This window comes from Tigriopus californicus, chromosome 6 (assembly GCF_007210705.1).
Source record: "Tigriopus californicus strain San Diego chromosome 6, Tcal_SD_v2.1, whole genome shotgun sequence".
Classification (NCBI taxonomy): Eukaryota; Metazoa; Arthropoda; class Copepoda; order Harpacticoida; family Harpacticidae; genus Tigriopus; species Tigriopus californicus.
Genome location: NC_081445.1, coordinates 8,763,758 through 8,782,102, shown reverse-complemented (window position 1 = coordinate 8,782,102; position 18,345 = coordinate 8,763,758). Strand labels below are relative to the sequence as shown.

The 18,345-nt window shown below is 40.2% G+C and overlaps 3 protein-coding genes across 5 annotated transcripts; 2 read left to right on the top strand and 1 right to left on the bottom strand.

Annotated features, from left to right (window-relative positions):
- Window positions 1-1,506: 1,506 nt before the first annotated feature.
- On the top strand, window positions 1,507-3,348 carry LOC131881740 (probable serine carboxypeptidase CPVL). The gene is made up of 6 exons (XM_059228689.1): window positions 1,507-1,666; window positions 1,736-1,925; window positions 1,992-2,477; window positions 2,554-2,652; window positions 2,724-2,975; window positions 3,043-3,348. Exons 1-6 carry the CDS (start codon window positions 1,572-1,574, stop codon window positions 3,313-3,315), a joined length of 1,395 nt encoding a protein of 464 aa, XP_059084672.1. The 5' UTR covers window positions 1,507-1,571; the 3' UTR covers window positions 3,316-3,348.
- Window positions 3,349-3,474: 126 nt separating this feature from the next.
- On the top strand, window positions 3,475-7,628 carry LOC131881739 (probable serine carboxypeptidase CPVL). The gene is given in 7 exon segments (XM_059228688.1): window positions 3,475-3,634; window positions 3,704-3,893; window positions 4,684-4,888; window positions 4,955-5,238; window positions 5,306-5,404; window positions 5,464-5,715; window positions 5,782-7,628. Coding segments are annotated over 7 exon segments (1,398 nt in total). The 5' UTR covers window positions 3,475-3,536; the 3' UTR covers window positions 6,052-7,628.
- LOC131881738 (organic cation transporter protein-like) lies at window positions 6,090-14,018 on the bottom strand. Of its 3 annotated transcripts, none has more exons than XM_059228685.1 (12): window positions 13,558-14,018; window positions 12,445-12,808; window positions 9,584-9,782; window positions 9,416-9,519; window positions 9,047-9,201; window positions 8,813-8,981; window positions 8,592-8,739; window positions 8,304-8,531; window positions 8,098-8,230; window positions 7,704-7,888; window positions 7,488-7,627; window positions 6,090-7,361 (listed from the first exon to the last, which is right to left on the bottom strand). In XM_059228685.1, the coding sequence occupies exons 2-12, from the start codon at window positions 12,690-12,692 to the stop codon at window positions 7,289-7,291; spliced, it is 1,782 nt and encodes a 593-aa protein (XP_059084668.1). In that variant the 5' UTR covers window positions 12,693-12,808; window positions 13,558-14,018; the 3' UTR covers window positions 6,090-7,288. The 3 variants fall into 3 exon arrangements, with proteins under 3 accessions (XP_059084668.1, XP_059084669.1, XP_059084667.1); XM_059228686.1 differs by lacking the exon at window positions 13,558-14,018 and adding an exon at window positions 13,350-13,525 and having other exon boundaries at window positions 6,090-6,895; XM_059228684.1 differs by lacking the exon at window positions 13,558-14,018 and adding an exon at window positions 13,350-13,523.
- Window positions 14,019-18,345: the final 4,327 nt, after the last annotated feature.

The following is an 18,345-nucleotide window of genomic DNA, read 5'->3' as shown; positions in this document are numbered from 1 at the left end:
CATGCGGACTGACCCCCAAATGTACAACGCTGGCTGGAAAATTGAAGTCCCCTTATAAAGAAAACTTTCGAGCAAGCAGCCCGGTCTAACCAAGGACGGCGTGGGTGGACGTTGTGACGTTGTCCTTGGGTCCAACCATGGAGGTCGCAATTCAACTGGAGGTCTTTCCAATTGTCGTCGTATATCCCGTTAGGGTTGATTTCATCAAGAAACAGGGCTAAAACGAAGATTTAGGCCTTACCTTGGATCGGTTTTCACCTTTCATTTTTTTGAAAGGTCACTGCTGGTCATTTTCAGACATTATGCTCTAGTTTTCAAGAGTCGTATTGTTTATAATTCAAGATGATTGACATTGGAATCTAAGGATCGTGAAACAATTAGCTCTATTTCGTTCTGTAGTTGTTAAAACACCTTCGATTCACTTTCAAGGGGTGCTTGGATGTTTCTGGTAGAGACTTTAGTCTCTAGTTTCTGGCAACTAGAGATTCGCGCAAGTCAATTTTCTTTTTTGTCAATGTTGTATCACCCGTTTTGCTCAAACTAAACTTGGATAGCTGAAAACTTGGACTATAGAATAAAAACCGGGTGGAAAAAAATCATTTTAGCTACAGCCTAAAACTTGCCATATTCCTCCCCAAAACTTTGAAATTGTGGGCAAGTGAATCTGCGTGGCTTGGACAGCGTGACTACGATTTTTTTTTAAATTTCTAGTCGGGAGGTTGAATTCAATGGTTTCTAAATTTTCCGTTACATTATTCGGGTACATTTGACGGCGTCAAATATGTCCAGAGCTTACTGGAGTTTACTGAACAAGAGATGGTGCCCATACATTGTTACAATGGACAGATCGAGACCTTGAAGGTGACAAACTAAGACATCTATCTCTCCATTTGATATATGAGCTTGACTTTAGTGCAAATCACTCCAAACATATGGGCATACGCCCCCATGTGGAAAAATGGGATTGTTGGAGAGTGCTCTATCGCAACGGCGAACTAAATTGAAGCTAGCAATAGGGCAGCTCTTCACACAGGACCTTGGCACGAAATAAAGTGTTTATAAGTGGAAATGAATGAGACCTCCCTACCAATAGCTACTTCCACAAGAACATTGATCTTCTTGTTATATTTCTTTTAATGAGTCGAAATTAAGACCTGTTACAGGCTGATGGTTTGAATTATCTGTGGCAAAAAGTATTCCCTTTTAGGCCACCTTCAATTCATTGGAATATAGGTCTTTTATTGACTTTTGGTTTGTTCTTTAGGTAATAGTCATTACATAAAAAACCATAATTCATGTCAATAAGTGGGAACACATTGGCTAGCATTCAATATCAGAGATCATCTTTAACAGATCAATCCAGTAGGGTCTAAATCGTACCTAGATTAAACTGTGCATGAAAGGTCAGATCATGTACTCAGATGCCTTAAGACGACCCTTAGACTTTTAATGCTCTAAAAGCTATTGATACTGTGATGTCATATTCTCGTATCAGCAATCTCGTATCATTTTCAATCGGAGGCACAAATTAATCTATTCACTTTGAGGGGTGCCTTTTGACAAGTCACACCATGCAGAAGTTGTTGGTCTTTGCCTTAACCTTGGCCGTAGCATTGGCCTACCGTCCCTTGAGACCCCAAGTCCACAAGCAGATTCCAGCTCAAGGGTAATGTACCACACAGCCTTTCTAGCGAATATATTGATCAATACCATTCTATTCTCATATTGCATTTAGGGATGTGGGGGAGCCGTTGTTTTTGACCCCGTATATCCAAAATGGAGATATCATCACTGCTCAGGATTTGGCCCGTGTGACGGATCCTCTACCTGGCACTGAATCCACCCCCATGGAGAGCTATGCTGGCTTTATTACCGTGGATGAAGCCCAGGATAGTCATACGTTCTTCTGGTTCTTCCCCGCTCAAGTAAGAGATCCACTAAAAAAAATCTTTGAAATCTAGCACCCATCCTCATTTGACTCATTCTGATAGGAAGTTGATCCTGCTGAAGCTCCTGTGGTGATTTGGCTCCAAGGTGGTCCTGGAAGTTCCTCCTTGTTTGGTATGCTTGAGCTCCATGGTCCCATCATTGCCAGATTTGATGAGAATGGAGACACTGTCGGAACCTTGAACGAGTACTCTTGGGCAAACAAGGCCAACATGCTCTACATTGACAATCCTGTGGGCTCTGGATACAGTTTTACATCGACCGACGGGCTTCCAACCAGCCAAGAAGACGTGGCCATTGATTTGTACGAATTCTTGATTCAATGGTACACCATGTTCCCGGAATACCAACCCAATGAGTTCTACGCTTTCGGAGAGTCCTATGGCGGCAAGTGGGTTCCCACCATTGCCAAGAAGATCCATGACGAGAATCCCACTGCCGACTTGAAGATCAATTTGGCTGGCATTGGCATTGGTGATGGTTTCATGTCACCACCTGAAACTGCCGTGTATGGAGATTACCTCTACCAGGTTAGTTTGAAGGACCTTTTTTGACTTATTTGAGAGCAATGTTTTGAACCCGTTGAATCTCTTATATCGAGTCTAGGTTGGTTTGGTTGATGAGAAATTGAGGGACGAACTTTTGGACGAGGAGCAAAATATGAAGAATCATGCCGCCAATGGAGAGTGGCTCCAGGCTTGGAGCGTGAGTCCCAAAGCACTGTTTATCCTTAAAAGAATTGCTTGACCAAATCTATTTTTCTATACGGTATGTAGTCATGGAACAAGGAGTTTGACATGTTCCTGAGTGCCATGGGATGCCCCTATTATTACGAAATCACACACTGCAATACTGATCCTGAGGAAGACAATTATGAGGAGTATGCCCAAAGCGACATCGTTCGTAAAGCTATCCATGCTGGAGATCGACCTTTTGGATCGCAATCTGGAGCTGTCTACAACTCCATGTTGGACGACTTTATGCGACCCGAACGGGAAAACATTGAGTTCCTCTTGAACAATTACAAGGTGATTTGTTATAGCTCCTTGTTACTCCTAACCTCTCATAATGAAAATCACGCTTGGATTCCTATAGGTCCTGATCTATGACGGCAACTTTGATATCATTTGCAACCACAGTGGTGTTCTGGACATGTTTGCTGCTATGACGACTTGGACAGGCATTGACAAGTACTACAACACGGATCGATCTGTGTTCGAGGACCGAAATGGTGATGTGGTGGGATATCTCAAGGTTGTTGACAATCTCCGGATGTTCGTGATGAGAAATGCTGGTCATATGGTGCCCTTGAGCCAACCTTTGGCTGCTCAAGATATGTTTGAACAGTTTTTGGATGGTTCCATGTAGAGGAGATTGAATAAATATTTGCTCAGCTTTGAACTTTGAAATCTTATTATTTATTTGCGAAATAGTTTAGCAAAGATTGCTGAGGTCATAATTGTCATTTTGTCCTCAATCCTATAAACAATCGACGTTAGCTAGATAAAACGAAGCAAAGGACATTCAATGCATACACGCCTTGTTGACTCCTTTTGATCAGTCCTCATTTCGCTTTAAACAAAGTCGAAATGATGAAGCTCTTGCTTATTTCGTTGGTCATAGTCTCCATTCTGGCCGAGGACTTTCCCGTTTGGCGTCATGTTTACAATCCCAAACCTATTCAAGGGTAAGTAGTTCAAGATGAAAAATCATCCGAAGGCAAACATGGAAGTTGAGCAAGGTCATTCCTACACAGTGACGTGGGAGAGCCTTTGTACTTGACTCCGTACATTCAAAGTGGAGACTTGGAAATGGGTAGGAACTTGGCAAAGGTTGTGGAGCCTTTAGATGGTCTGGAAAACGAGGACGTAGAAAGCTACTCAGGATTCTTGACGGTCAATGAAGAGACCGACAGCCATATGTTCTTTTGGTTCTTTCCCGCAACGGTGAGTTGAAGTTATTGCTCGGTTATGATTGAAAGAAAAATTGCTGCCCTTCAATTCTCATTCATCCAATGTCTCTGATAAATTGCAAAACGTTTGCAATAGGAAATATGTTTTGTAATTGAATTAAATGCAAAAATTGTAGTGACCATGTTACTCTCCAGAATTGGAACACCAATAAAAGATTGATACTGAGAGTGACATGATTCGATAGTCTGCAAATTTGATCGATTCTAATATTGCTTTTCGAGTTGGAATGTTTGGGCATTTATTGAAGATGTGAGAGGGCGTAAGTGTAATATCATCCCGAATTTTGTGCAGGAAGTGCATAGGAGAATGTCATGTCAAAATGTGCAAACATTAACCTTTGACATTTCAGTGTTCCACCTAGAGCCACTGTTCCAGCTACCTACATATAATAGAAGTAAAGTAAAAAAAGGTTGGAACCATTCTAGACTTTTTTACAATCCTCCAATAATTTTTCATTTCTTATTAACCAAAGGTATGTCTTGTTATACTCTAACTTGCAGGCAGGAACCAATGCCAACCCTTCAATGTCTTGATGAGCAACATCATAAAATAATGTTGCCTTACAAATTACCACAAGAACTACCCAAAGGCATCCCCAAAAAAGAAAATATTTTGCCAATTTTTGCGCTTTTCATCGTCAATTTAATCACAAATACATTGCAAAATTGTTCACATTTGTTGGCATAAAGCATCATTTTCTAATCCGTCCTCCTCCCACAATCAATTAAGGTTCAATCATAAAATACCCCCCTTTGAAATTTAGGAAGTGGATTCATCGGAAGCTCCGTTGGTGCTCTGGTTGCAAGGAGGACCTGGAAGTTCCTCAATGCTCGGGCTCTTTGAAATCAATGGACCCTTGAGCGCCGTTTATACCGATGAAACTCAAAGCGATACTGAGGCCAAGATCAATCCGTACTCTTGGAATCGAAAAGCCAATATGATTTATATCGATAACCCCGTAGGAACTGGTAACTCTCAAGATACAAGTATCACGAGTAAGAATATTGGCAAACCCAGATCATTGTGTGTTCCAGGATTCAGTCACACATCCTCGGGTTTCGTGGACACTCAAGAACAAGTGGGCGTGGATTTGTATGAATGTTTGGTTCAATGGTTCACCTTGTTCCCTGAATATCAGTCCAACCCTTTCTTTGCGTTCGGCGAGTCATATGCCGGGAAATATGTGCCCACCATTTCCAAGAAGATCCACGATGAGAATCAGGTCTCCAGCTTCAAAATCAACTTCCAAGGATTGGGGATTGGCAACGGGGCCATGTCTCCTGTGGACTCCAATGTCTACGCGGACTACCTCTATCAGGTAAAGATAGATTGCAACATTAGGATCTTTTTTAACAAAGCTGTCATGTTTTGGCTCACTGTTCTAGGCGGGTTTGTTGGACGAAATCGACCGAGACGAGCTTTTGAGAAGGGAGCAAAATATGAAGGAGCACGTGGCTAATGAAAAATATTTTTCTGCTTGGCTGGTAAAAGAATCCCAAGGTATTATTTTTCACATGAAAATGTATTAGACCCTTTATCATAGTCCTGGAACTCTGAGGTGAGTTACTTCCTGAACAAAATGGGATGTTCCTAAACGCTTGGCATTAATCAATGTCATGAATTTGACGAGGAGAACAACTTCGAGGATTTCATTAACAAAGAAAGTACGCGAAAGGCAGCTCATGTGGGGAATCGTCCATTTGGATCACAATCTGGAGCCGTTTATGATCACTTAAGAGAGGATATTTTCAAGTCCCAAAAGGCTACAGTCGAGTTTCTGCTTGACCGCTATCGGGTAAATAAGAATGGGTTGATTAGGTTGCGAGACTGAATTCTAATAGATCCGACGATTTCATCTTAGGTATTGCTTTACAACGGAAATTTGGATATCATTTGTCATCACACAGGAACCTTGAACATGTTCCAAGCCATGGAAACATGGTCAGGCTTGGATGAATATCACTCTACAGATGCTGAGGTGTACCGAGTTGACGGGAAAGTTGCTGGTTATTTGACCTCAGTTCAAAATCTGCGACTCTTTGTTATGAGAAACGCTGGACACATGGTTCCTAGATCACAACCAGAAAATGCTTTTGCCATGTTCAATGACTTCATTTCCGATGAACTGTAAGGCTTGAAATAGAACCATTGACAAATGTGACGGCTGGGTTACGTATTTGTTCACTTTTATTCGTGTTTTTTTTTATGAGGATGATAGTATGTACAACACAAGACTAGGATATTTGGTAAATTGTCAACATCTGGATTTGAAGTAATATTCGGTGCTCGCAATGTTATCAAATATAAGCAACATTTAAGTAAAGAAACAAAACACATATATTCACTCAAGTAAAAGAAAATGATTCGGATTTTTGAAATCCACAGCAAAAGGCTTCATGTTTGCATGGAGGGGGTCATGCTTTGGAATGAAATAAAACAAATATTAATTTACGAAACAAGATCATAAAATAAAATGAATGCTGGTGTAGAGACATGCGCTTTATATGAAAATTAAACCTTAAAATAAAGTCATGAGAATGCCTCAATCCGCAAGCACAATTCTGTTTGTTGTTTTTTTTCTTCTAAATTGTGGTCAAGGGGAGAGGCTCTTACTTATTATCAAACGTAGCGGGTGGAGAGGCCTAAGTTTTGGATTTGTATACTATTCGAGGGTTTGTAATGGAGATTTCGACAAGATCATACATGTAAATTTCGGTGCTTAAAGATACTGAACATAATGATACAACCTTAAACGCTAGCTAGAAGAATGATGAAAGCACTATGTACAGTTGCTGTAACTTCAGAGAGGTCGACCACGGCACTTTTGTGGGCTTTTGTGCTAAAACTCTTTGTAGAAAGCCACACCACTGTCGTCCTTTGTAATTGGCGCCAATTTGTGGCAGTGTTTCCCGGGAATGCAGATGTTCTTGGCTCAAATCCAAACGGATTCACCATCCAGAGTCATGTGAACAAATCTGGAGATATAGAGAGAGGTTCCGTGATTCCGCGATGAAAAGGCACGCCTTCAAAGCCAACAACAACCCGAAACAAGTTCACAACGTCGTTGGGAAACCTGTTCCGCAAAAAGACGTGGGGTGTTGGGTGGTTTCAAAGCTTCAATCCGAGTTATAAGAAGGGACACTAGGCCCAGACAAAGCCAGGTCAGGGGGGTGAGTGGTTGAGCAACGGCCTTAAACCTAACATAAGGCTTTGGGGGGACAAAACCTTAAGTTCGGGGAGATGTGTTGAGTTATGATAAAAGTTATGATGCGAGAGAAAGAGAGCATTTGCAGGATTAAAGTGGATCTTAAGAGGCTAATTCAGTCTTGAAGGAGAGATGAATTTTGGTGCTGCAGGAGAACAACTGGTTATGCTTCTGTCTTTGACTCTGCATTGTCTGGAGATGGTCCACCAACAGCATTCATTTCTTCCTCCTGGTACCTAGAAATTAGTGATCGTTAGTCCTCTTTGCCTTCCATTCGGCGTTCTCATCAATGGATGGTGCCAACCGGTTGGGGAGTTTGGACCTGCTACTCCAGAACACCTTGTTCAAGACTCCTCACTTACCCTTTAGCCGACTTCTCAACATCTGCCACGGACTCTGGCATTCTCTTGTTCAAAGTCTCGGGCAACGTAAGGGCGAAAACTCCTGCCGTGCATGAGAACAACCCAAAGATGATAACTGGTATAGCAGGGTGGACTGCTCCCTGTAAAACAAAGTTGGAGTTACTCATTGACATCTCAGGCTTGTCGTCACACTCCCCAATCAAGTCTCGTCATTACCAAAAGATCCACGATATATGGGGCAGCCATGGATCCTATCCGTGCAAATGTGGATGCTGTTCCCACTGCAACATTCCTTACTGGAGTGGGGAACAACTCGGCGGTGTAGAGGTAAGCGATGGCAAAGGTCATGGAAATGAGGAACTTGCCAATCATGGCAATGGTCACGGGTAACCAGATCATAGCTGGAAGTAAAATGGCCCAATTAAAAAGGTTGTACCGTAAGACTACTTCTTTTATAAATAAAGCAAATATTCGCTGATAATAGAGCGAACACACATTGCATGCCCTACCGTCAACATCCACTCCTTTCGGGTCAGATTCAAGGGGAAATTTGATCAAATTGATTAATGTAAAAGAAGGGGAGTGTTATCTTTACAACAAAATCACTCACATGAAGCATCAAAGGCCAATGTTATGATAGCCACAAGACCACAAGCAATGCCGCCTCCAATAAAGGTACCGCAATAACACTTCATTCGGCCCAAAGTGCTAAGCAACGGCAAAATCACCACCACAGCTGGAACCTAACAAAATAAAATGTCCACTTAACAATTTAAGCCTTTATTCCAGGTCTTCAAAGATTCCCTGGGTTATTACCTCCACAAAACCGGATATAAAGACCGAGACATATCGATTGGCACCCAAGTTCTTGGAGTTGAAGGACAGCCCGTAATAGACCATGGCCACCACCAACCATGAATAGAAGATGTTCAGTGTTCTCTTTCGCATCTCCGGCGTCTCCACCAAAATGATGAGCTCTTTGAACACCTCATAGAGCTTCTCTTTAGTTGTCTTTTCCTCCACTTCATGCTTGATTTCGTCTTCCTGTAATCCTTGAACCGTTACTCACTTTGATCTCCCAATCATCCCAACAAGTCAACTTACTTGGGTCTTGAGGTTCTCCATCATCTCTAGGATCTCGTCGTCCGGTGGCAGCGTGTTCCCATTGGTTTTAGCTCCTTCTTTGAGGATCCTAAGAGCTTCCTTGAAGTCTCCTGCTTGTATCAGCCATCTGGGACTTTCTGGCACAAACCTAAGTTAACCCCAAATTCAAGATAAAGACCATTGTTTGGATTTCAACATGTGTGTAATGAAACCTAAGTTACCAGTAATAGGTAGCCAAAAGAACGCAAGGCAAAGAGATGGTGAGTTGCAATGTGGTCCATTCCCGGATAAAGTAGGCCACGATAGGCAAGAGTGATGCCCCGATGCCAAATGGGAATTGGGTCAAGATGCCAAAATATGTCCTGAATTTGGCACCACAAATCTCAGTGACTGCAAGCCAAGAATTAAAACCAATTCAATTTTGAGTCTGAGAGAGCTCTGGGAGCTTGTCTCACCCAAAACGAAGCCGCATTCAAACACGCCCGACACCGAGAAGGCAATGCAAAACCGCAAAAAGACGAACTGCATGTAGTTGGTAGTGAAAGCTGCGGCCACACTAGAAATGGCTTGGATCACGGAGGCCACCAACATAGTCTTTCGACGTCCATACCTATGATTTTAATAACATAGCTTTAGAATCATACTGCTTTGAGATTCCTACTTCCATTCTTGAAGGGAAGGAGCAATTTTATTAAGGATTATGCTTTGATGCCGCTTCAAATTGAGGTTCGTATTCAAATTTTGACACCATGATGCCCTGATCTATTGATTGCATTCTTAGAATGTGAATGTAAATTCTTACTTGAAAATTTCTACAAACTTACCGATCGGAAGCCCATCCAAAGACAATGCATCCGACGAAAACGCCAAACATGTAACTTCCTTGAACGGTGGACAGGAGCGGCAATCTCTCGCATACCAAATACCACTAAACAAGGAGCATAAAACATGACATTTTATTCCGAATCACGTTTCCAGTGTGGCAGACTTACATCATTGACAATGGATGTGATCTTCTCGGTTTGGTCGTACTCCCAACTCTGAGCCTCCGGGATTCCTGGTTGCTCACAAGATACAATATCCAGGTTTAAGTCTTTCCTCTGTTGAAGAGCCACGGAAAAATCGTTGGAGACGCGGTTTCCCATTTGGGAGAGATCGTACATGTGGCAAGAATCATAGGTGTCTCCATCTCTGAAAACGATATGAGAACCGTTAATAGGTTTAACAGTAAATGTAACATTTCGGAAGGATATGTAAAAAGAGCAGAGGTTACTTTAGATTTACAGTTTTTTTGACAAATGAATAAACCATCCAAGGAAAGGATCAGATTTGATACTTGCTCTCAAAACATCAAATTATGTTAGCGATACATTTATTTATGCATTTACTCTCTAGAATTCACATTCCAAGTACTGTATACGAGAAAAGACAATAGTTCAAAAACGTGAAAGGAGTGCATTATGATAATAATTGAGTTTTAGGGTGAAGGCAATGTTTCACAAAAGTATGCAGGGGGCATACGATCGGGAATGCAAAGTCCTTTTTTACTCCACACTGACTTGGAGAATATGAAGTCCTTGTTCTTTGATTGAAAGCTAATTATAATTTACAAATACACCCCTACACGAAAAAAACAAATGGCCAAATTTGCGGAAACGACGTTTATATGTTTAAACAACCCGTATTGTAGAACCATCTCCACAAACAAAGTTAGCTCTGCTAAATGCCAAGCTCTTCGACTACTAAAGCAATGGTCTTGGGGCTTACATGTCCAGAAAGCATGACAATTCCTTTATTCAAACAGTTAGACAAACAGGTTAGTAAAAAACTTAACTCTTTCATGGGATAAGCAATCCAACTGCGCAATTTCCGCAATATCTCCAAAGCAACGGAATTATTGAGCAACTATCTTGAGAAAATTGCCGCCAGATTCAAGTGCCCTTTACCTGAGCCTATAGACTATCAAGAGTGTATTGTTTTTGGCAGGGCTTCAACCGTTACCCCCCAAAAGTACCGTTATCCGTTACTTTTGCAAAAAAAGAGGGCCTAAAGTTGCAAAAAAACGTTTATGCCAGTTTTTTAACTATTGGTAAATATGACGTGAAATAAATGACCACGGTGATTATTTATTTGATCCTATCAGTGGCAATTAACTCATTTCATTTGCGGTAGAATTTAATAAAATCGGGTAAGAAAGCTGTGCACATTTTTCGTTCCCTCGTTTATAAAAGAAAAAAATAACCGTTACTTTTTCAGAAACGTAACACACTACCAGTAACTCTCTACTCAAAAAGTAACGCGCTACTCAAATCCTGGCTTTCAGAATGAGACAAGCTCGATATTTTTAGCACCTTAAAGGGCAGCTTTCACTCCTTTCCCTATAACGTGTATTCTCGTCAACCATTTTAGTGGATTAAAATGGAAATATTAGAGTGAGCATAGTATTCCTAGAGCTTTAGTCCTTGGGGTAATGTCAACCTACAAAAACTTGGAAGCGCGTGTGATGAAACTGTTGGCTAAAACCGCAACATAACATACGTAAAAGAACGAAACAAGAGTTTAGAATATAATTTTTCGAATCGCAAGAATTCATTGAGTTCATTTTAACATATCTTTCTGCCTTAAAGAGGGTTTATTTAAAGATGAATATTTCATTAAATACTGCTTGGGATAAAAGCCCCTCTAGCGGTTGAACGTACCGAAAATCAGAAATTGACCAAATTAAACTTGAAGAGATATGCGTTTTGAGCTCAGGACATTTCACAGAAATTCCCCACATAAACTAGCAGTTTACCAGGGGCTGAAAAATGTGAAAGTAAATGTGTCAAAATCATCGATACTGTACATGTTCTTTTGCTGCCAATTCTTAGCTAGCTAGTCTGAACTTTTAATTCAAGCATTGTTGCATATCATTTGGAGCGTTTCTTTGACAAATCACAAATGTGTTTTCTTACTCGTTGATTCACTCCAAAAGTACGTTGAAAAAAATAATAATTGAGTTAGCTTGCTTAAATGCCAGCTTTTGTAGATGATGCTGTGGGGGAAAAAAGTTCAACTTTCATAATGGCTATGTTTGTAAATTTAAAGATTTATATATTTTTCAAAAGCGGGCAAACTTCAAATTTACATTAAAACTTTCCGTGGATCTGGCCAAGTTCAAAACTGTCTCAAATATCTAATTAACAATCAGTTAACCATTTCAACTTGGAAAAATCGATGGTTTGAAAATTGAATGGGCTATCTATTTATCCAAGAGAGAAAGGATAAACGAACATTTATGAACCCACCACACCTACGTGCATAAGACGCTAGATGTTGATTTTTGTTTACTCTTTAAGTCATTTTCTGGGAATGTTGCCATGGAAATCTCATTTTGAAAAAAAAATAAGAAGTTCCTTTGGACAGCCTCAAAAATAAATGGGAGCACGTTCTTTTTTTTTAAATTCCATTGCGTTTGACCAACCTCGTTTTTCCATCAAAAAAGTCTCACTGATGAAAATTGTTTTGTTATATATAGCGCCTCATTTGGTCTACCTCCTAACCCTTTTAACTTCATTTTTGAGCGCGTTAAAACATTCACGACCCCTCAGCTTAATACCTCATAAATCTTTTTCATGAAACTATTCAACCGAGTTTTGAATATACATACCAAAAAGCCGTCTTCTCTTTTATCATTAGATCGAAGCTTGTGATCTTAAGCTGACCCACTATTGACTCAATATTAAATATTGTACATCCCCTGTTTTTTGACGGTCGTAAAATTTGAACGCCCACCTTTGGCAATCGCCTCATTTGAATGCATAGAACATAAGATTGTCCACCAAACCGTTTTCACAAGTCATAGTCAGCTTACTTTGGAATAGCAAAGTCTTTTTTCTGTTCCACGGTCCAAGATTTGCCCTGAAGGGGATCCATGTAGGAGGTGTTGCACCAATGGTCCATGGAGGCGCCCAGAAATGAAGAGGACAGATGATGGCATCCAATGAGGATGCCTTCAATCCACGTGAAGAGGAAAATGGTGATCTGCCATCGCCCACTATCCCCAACCATGGACAGGAGATCCTCAAAACGAACCTTGGAGCCCTTATCGTCGACTCCCATTGTAAGGTTCACAAGCTTTCCGGGGAGATGAGGCGATCAAGTCTCGGATTCGTGGTCTACTCTAATCAGTACACTTCCAATTGGTTCCCCTTGGTTAGTAACATTGAGACATGGCCCTGAAATGAGAGAGAGAGAGAGGAGCAAAAAAGCCTAATCAGTTTTTAATTGCATGATATCCAGAACGAGCCTCATTGGTCCTCCAGGCGATTATTGTACATAAGTACATGCATTGCAATTGGGCTCGGCGTCCATAATTTCAGTTTTTGTCTCTTGACAAATTTGTCAACGAGCTGTTTCCTCATGAAATTTATTGCCTTGTTTCAAATAGCTCATCTCTTCCACTACTACTATCCATCTGACTGATCCATGGACACAATTGATCAAGTTATCGAAACTGGGGGACCCGACTTCATCTCCAAGTTATTCGTTTGAATCTCCCAACGAGAAAATCTGACTCGCTCCAAGTCATGGTTAAAAGTGGTAAGTTGACATTTACAGCTTGATTTATGGTCGAGTCCTGCCCTGAATTCAATCACCTTCGGAGGCAGTAAGAAAAAATAGAGTTGCTCTAAAACCAGTTCACTCTTGGAACTCTGGATGAACAAGATGCCACAAGATGCCATGGCCAGAGGATCGAGCTCATCTTCCACCACTTACATTAGGATAGACTTGGATCTAAAGGTTCATGATTGAGGTGATCTCCTGCAGTCGCTTCTTGTGTCTCGGACTCCACACTCATTGCTCACTCACTGCACACAAAATCCAAACCAAGAAGACCCCCGTCAAGCCATGACGAAGTCCGACTACTGTCACAACATCATCATGGGAAGGAAGAGACACGCAGAAAAAGAGTTTGTCAGCTCACCTCCCATGAATGTAGTAGTAGTAGGATGGACGAACTGTAATACATTTCCGAGGCTCGCCTCATTTCGGGCGGACATTTCACCCTCCACGCACTTGACAACTTGACGCTCGCTCTCTTTGGACAATATAATTGTCGTGACCCGTGGAGGAGCTGCAAAACGAGGATAAGGAGGATCGGCAAAATTCAGTGCTATGTATGCAGGGATGGGTATCTGATCCTGGGTCCGTTGGGTACTTGCGGTCTGCCACGCGATCGGTGACTGGGAGTGGAGTTATGTTTTAGGATCTTATGTAACACAGTTACACAGTCTGTTAAGTCAGGTCATGGGTTTCTCCGAAATCTTTGGTGGACAGGTTCAAATTAAGGAATTGATAAATGAATGGCCATGACTTCGGGCTTTTGCCTTCATGGGACTCCAATGGGTTTTTGAGGCTGAGGAGGGTGACGACTTCAGGCTTTAGAATACCTGTCGGAGGCACTTATTCAGATTTCTCGTTGGGAAGGCTATGTAGCTGACCGTTGAGATAAGTTGGAGTGACGCCTACATTTGAGCCAGAAGAGTTGTAAATTTATCGTTTTTACTTGATGAATATGGCTTGTAATCAGCTGTTCATGAAGAATGGCGAAAATTGAACAATTTGAATCAGTTTTTACGAGCTTTTCAAACTGCCACAAAGAATGTAATCCCTTTCCAATCTTCCAGATCCCATTCAAAAAACAATTCAAATGAAAGATTATATTTCGCCTATTTTTTACTTTGTAATCCTTATTTGATTTCTGGTCTGCCGACGAATTTTTGTTAGCTGACCTAACAAGTCCTATCTAATCTTTATCAACCTTTAACAAACGCAAAAAAATATGACACCATATGATGGATTCAACAAAATCAACAAACAATTTTTTAAAGGTGTCCTTTTAGGCGCAGTATTAAAATGACCAAAGGCTTCTTAATGTGAGTTGGTGTTGCTTAACATATGTTAGTACCAAATTCAGCCACTGCAAGCTATATTGCTCTTCCTAGAAGTATGTATTTATCACCAATATTTTGCGATAGTTCATAACGAAATAGGAGTATCTGTTTTTTTTTGCGTAAAAGGCTCTATTTTGATAGAAATGAGAAACCTTTCAATTTCTTCATCACCAAAATGTCCTCCTTCACACGCTTATTATTAACAAAACTTTTTCAGTCTCCTTTCCTTATTTCTCCGAGTTACAAAACATTTTTTTACTCAAACACCCTGTATTTTTGGCCAGGGACTTCCACGATCAAGAATAATCAAGCAAGTTTCCCATTTAATAATTGGAAGCAAAAAGATAAAAAGATGATTAATTTTGGGAACCCTTTGTTTCAAAGTTTGTAAATTAGACCTCCCAGAAATATTCTCGAGGATTCGTGCAAGCAAAGAAAAAGAGACATTTTTTTCTCCCGTCATTCTTTTATGAAGTCACATTTGTATATATTTTGAATCTGTTTGTATGGATCGCTCTAAGAATATATGATATGCATGGGTTGAAGGCTTGTTAAATCAGAATTCCCATAACAATTCTCGAGGGTTCATGCCAGCAGAGAAAAAAATGAGACATTCAGGGAGGAAATCCACAAAGCTTTCAACGCAAAATAAAATTCCGCCCTGCAACAACTCTTGAAATGTCATCATTCCAAAAAGATAAATAGCCCTTTTTAATCATCTCAGATTCAAACAACATCTCATGCTCTAGATAACCCTGATCTTCAAATTGGTTTGTCAAGATCTTGAAATTAGGCATACAAGGTGCCTACACTTTCAAAGTCTTTAAAGTTAAGGGTCGTCTTTCAAAAGTGATGAAAACACAAATGCAAATTGATTGAACAGATTTCATGATGTACCCCAATCTTTCCAAATCCCGAGTTTCATTGCGATTAGTTGAGTAGTTTACAAGCTGGATCAATACTTGGACATATATTGACAGTGTAACGCCGCATACCGGGCACCCTGTAACACCCGGTCGAGTGTCGATCGGAACAGCGGTTGAATTCGTGGCATCATTGGCAGCTTCATGAATGTGCCTCTTTGGCTGTCAATTGATTATTGTCTGGCTCATTTTGACATGTGATATGGGTGAGTCACCCAATGATTGATACATATTGTTTCTTGCCCCTATAGTTGTAATGGCAGCAAATTGTCGCATGGGATGGAGGAGGAGCGCACCACAGCATAGCATTGCACTAGAATAGAGCACATTTTTTGCGGTTAATGGTCTTTTAAGTTTACGATCACATAAATGGAGAGGACATAATTTCCCAGCACAGTACATGCAACGGACGGGCTCAAAGGGGGAGAGAAACAGGAACAGAGTCACCCTTACCAATTTCAGACTACCCTTCCCCAACATGAAAAAAAAACCCTCTAAAGTAAGTTTAACTCCCAAAAGGGTCTTTGCATTCATGTACGAACTTGCACAGACTGATCCCGACAAAGTTGATGCCTAGGTCTATGGGTTGGACAAAGACACACTAAAACCGTCAACGTAACCCGAAATGTATCTTTGAGTTTAAACATGATTAGAACAAGTCGGAGCAAATACCTATTCCTTCGCTTGGATTGAAATCATGAAGGATGAGTCTGTTTTTCCAAATCCCTGACTACGTGAAATATTTGGATGTAGTTTTCGTCTTCAAATTTCGACAATGTTTACCGAACCTTTTTAAGAGATCTTGGAATGTTCTCTGGCGGCGATGCTTGCTTATCTCTTCTTTAAATATCTTGTATTTTCGTCCTATATTAAAAGCACATCAAAAATGATAACACAGTAAATGCAGGAGAGAAATGTAGCCCCATTGCATAGATACCAAAGAATCATTTTTTATAGCAAAATATAAAAAGTTGACTCAAACAGAACAGACAACCCCATAATTTAATACAAGATGAAATCATTGAAGGCTTGACTAATCGAATCAATATGGATTCTAGAGAACAAGAAAGGTCAATTTCAAAACCTATATTGGGTTGGGTTTCTTCCGACGAAGTGAACTAAATTCAAGTTTTTTTGTAACAAAAATTAAATATCGTTATAAAAACAGGGTGAACCAAAATCATTGCATTCCCATGTTCAACCTTAAGATTGCTACTTAATCATTGTTTTTTCTCATTCTACAATCGATTTGAAAGGTCGTTTAATTATGATTGTTGCAAGAATATTTCCCTAACTTATTTGGGCAACAAATGTAGCAATGTACATAGTTAATAAACCACCGTAAATATTTGATTTCATGCATGAAAGTATGCAAAGGAAATAGATACCAATATTTCAATATTTCAAAAAGTTTTCCAATTTTCACATTTGATCTGCAGTTTATAATCTGGACATCAAAGATGTCCTCATAATTTAGCACAATTTGTCAATACTGACTTTCTTTGAATCTGTTTTTTTTCTCATTTCTGTGTAGCGTTGTATAAAGCTTACTAGTTCACACGCTCACTTAATAACAGGTCAATCCAACGTGAAACACGGAAGAGCAAAATTGACCAAGTTTAATCTAGTTTTCTTTCGTACATTTCCTTGTTGCGCAAGAAGGCTAGAATTTATAATACCACAATGAATAAAGGAACCAACCCAAATGCAATATTTGTATGTAGATCAGGGATATCTGCAACTTCTGTTATACGATACTCAACGATATTTCTTGAAGAAAAAGGTCTATCAAAGTATTGCAATTTGGCTCATTTTGCGATTGATTTCGCATTGAAGTTTCTCATGCTTCGTTTGTGATCGTTTTATTCACGCACATCAGGATTGGACCGTGAATGCATGAAATTGTAACACGTACAAAAAAAGGGGCCACTGCCAAATGATGCAGAAATTTGTGAAACAAACTCACTATGAAGCATCCCCACTTAATTGAATGATGGCCGGTTTCCGTTCTCCACACCCACCCACCCATTCACACACCCACCCATTGCCCACACGCTCTCAGAAGCTCGTTCGCTGGCCATTTCGACTGGCACGTTTGTACGGAATGTAATGTGGACATTTCTCACACGATGCTCCACTCCGAATGCCACAGACAGGGTCAGGCTCAAGTATGGGATTCGAGACGAAAAATAGTAGGGTAAATGTCGACGGATGATTTTTCAGCTGTTTGGGCTTGACTGACAGGGTGACTGTCTTGTTCAAATGAAACAAAATTGGTTCATCTAGAAAGTGTGATTGTAAATTCAACTTATGTGAGTTTGTTGCAAGTGCACTCAAAGTCTTTTTTTCAACAAATGCAGGGGCTATGAAGTTTGAAGACAAAACTGGAAATGCAGGAAAACTAATTGCCAAAACAAACAATCAAACATGATTCATTTTGGCCAACTACAACCTGCAGTGTACTTTTCTTAAACCTAGGATCGAAATAAATCCTGTCATTCAGTTATAAAGTTACATAAATAAAGCCCTTCAAATCTGTTGTGCAGATTACTTTAAATTTTGTTTTTTTCCATTGATTGCGTGAAAGTAAATGTGGCCGTATCAAGAAATTTAGTTCTGAAGTTTTTTTTCTTTGCTTGTCTAGCAAGGCTTTTTGTTTTCATATAAGCATAACCACTAATCAAAAATTGCAAACCTCTGATTTAAAACGGTCTTATTCCTTGCATCTAATTGTTTTTGCTCTCTCTTCTCTTCTTTTTGCCCATTATATCAATTAGATAGCCCCCTTAGGCTGAATGAAATATGTTTTACGTTCTGCACTCCAGGGGGCACTTTGTCATTCAGCCTCTACCAAATAAAGGGCCGATTGGGCCAATTCCTTGTTATTGAATTATA

Excerpts from the sequence above, each read along its gene's own strand:
- LOC131881740 (XM_059228689.1), top strand. The coding sequence starts at position 1,572 with ATGCAGAAGTTGTTGGTCTTTGCCTTAACCTTGGCCGTAGCATTGGCC. Across the intron at positions 1,667-1,735 it reads AAGCAGATTCCAGCTCAAGG|GGATGTGGGGGAGCCGTTGT; the intron begins GTAATGTACCAC and ends TATTGCATTTAG. Across the intron at positions 2,653-2,723 it reads AGTGGCTCCAGGCTTGGAGC|TCATGGAACAAGGAGTTTGA; the intron begins GTGAGTCCCAAA and ends TACGGTATGTAG.
- LOC131881738 (XM_059228685.1), bottom strand. The coding sequence starts at position 12,692 with ATGGGAGTCGACGATAAGGGCTCCAAGGTTCGTTTTGAGGATCTCCTG. Across the intron at positions 8,982-9,046 it reads TGAATGCGGCTTCGTTTTGG|TCACTGAGATTTGTGGTGCC; the intron begins GTGAGACAAGCT and ends CTTGGCTTGCAG. Across the intron at positions 8,740-8,812 it reads CTTTTGGCTACCTATTACTG|GTTTGTGCCAGAAAGTCCCA; the intron begins GTAACTTAGGTT and ends GGGTTAACTTAG.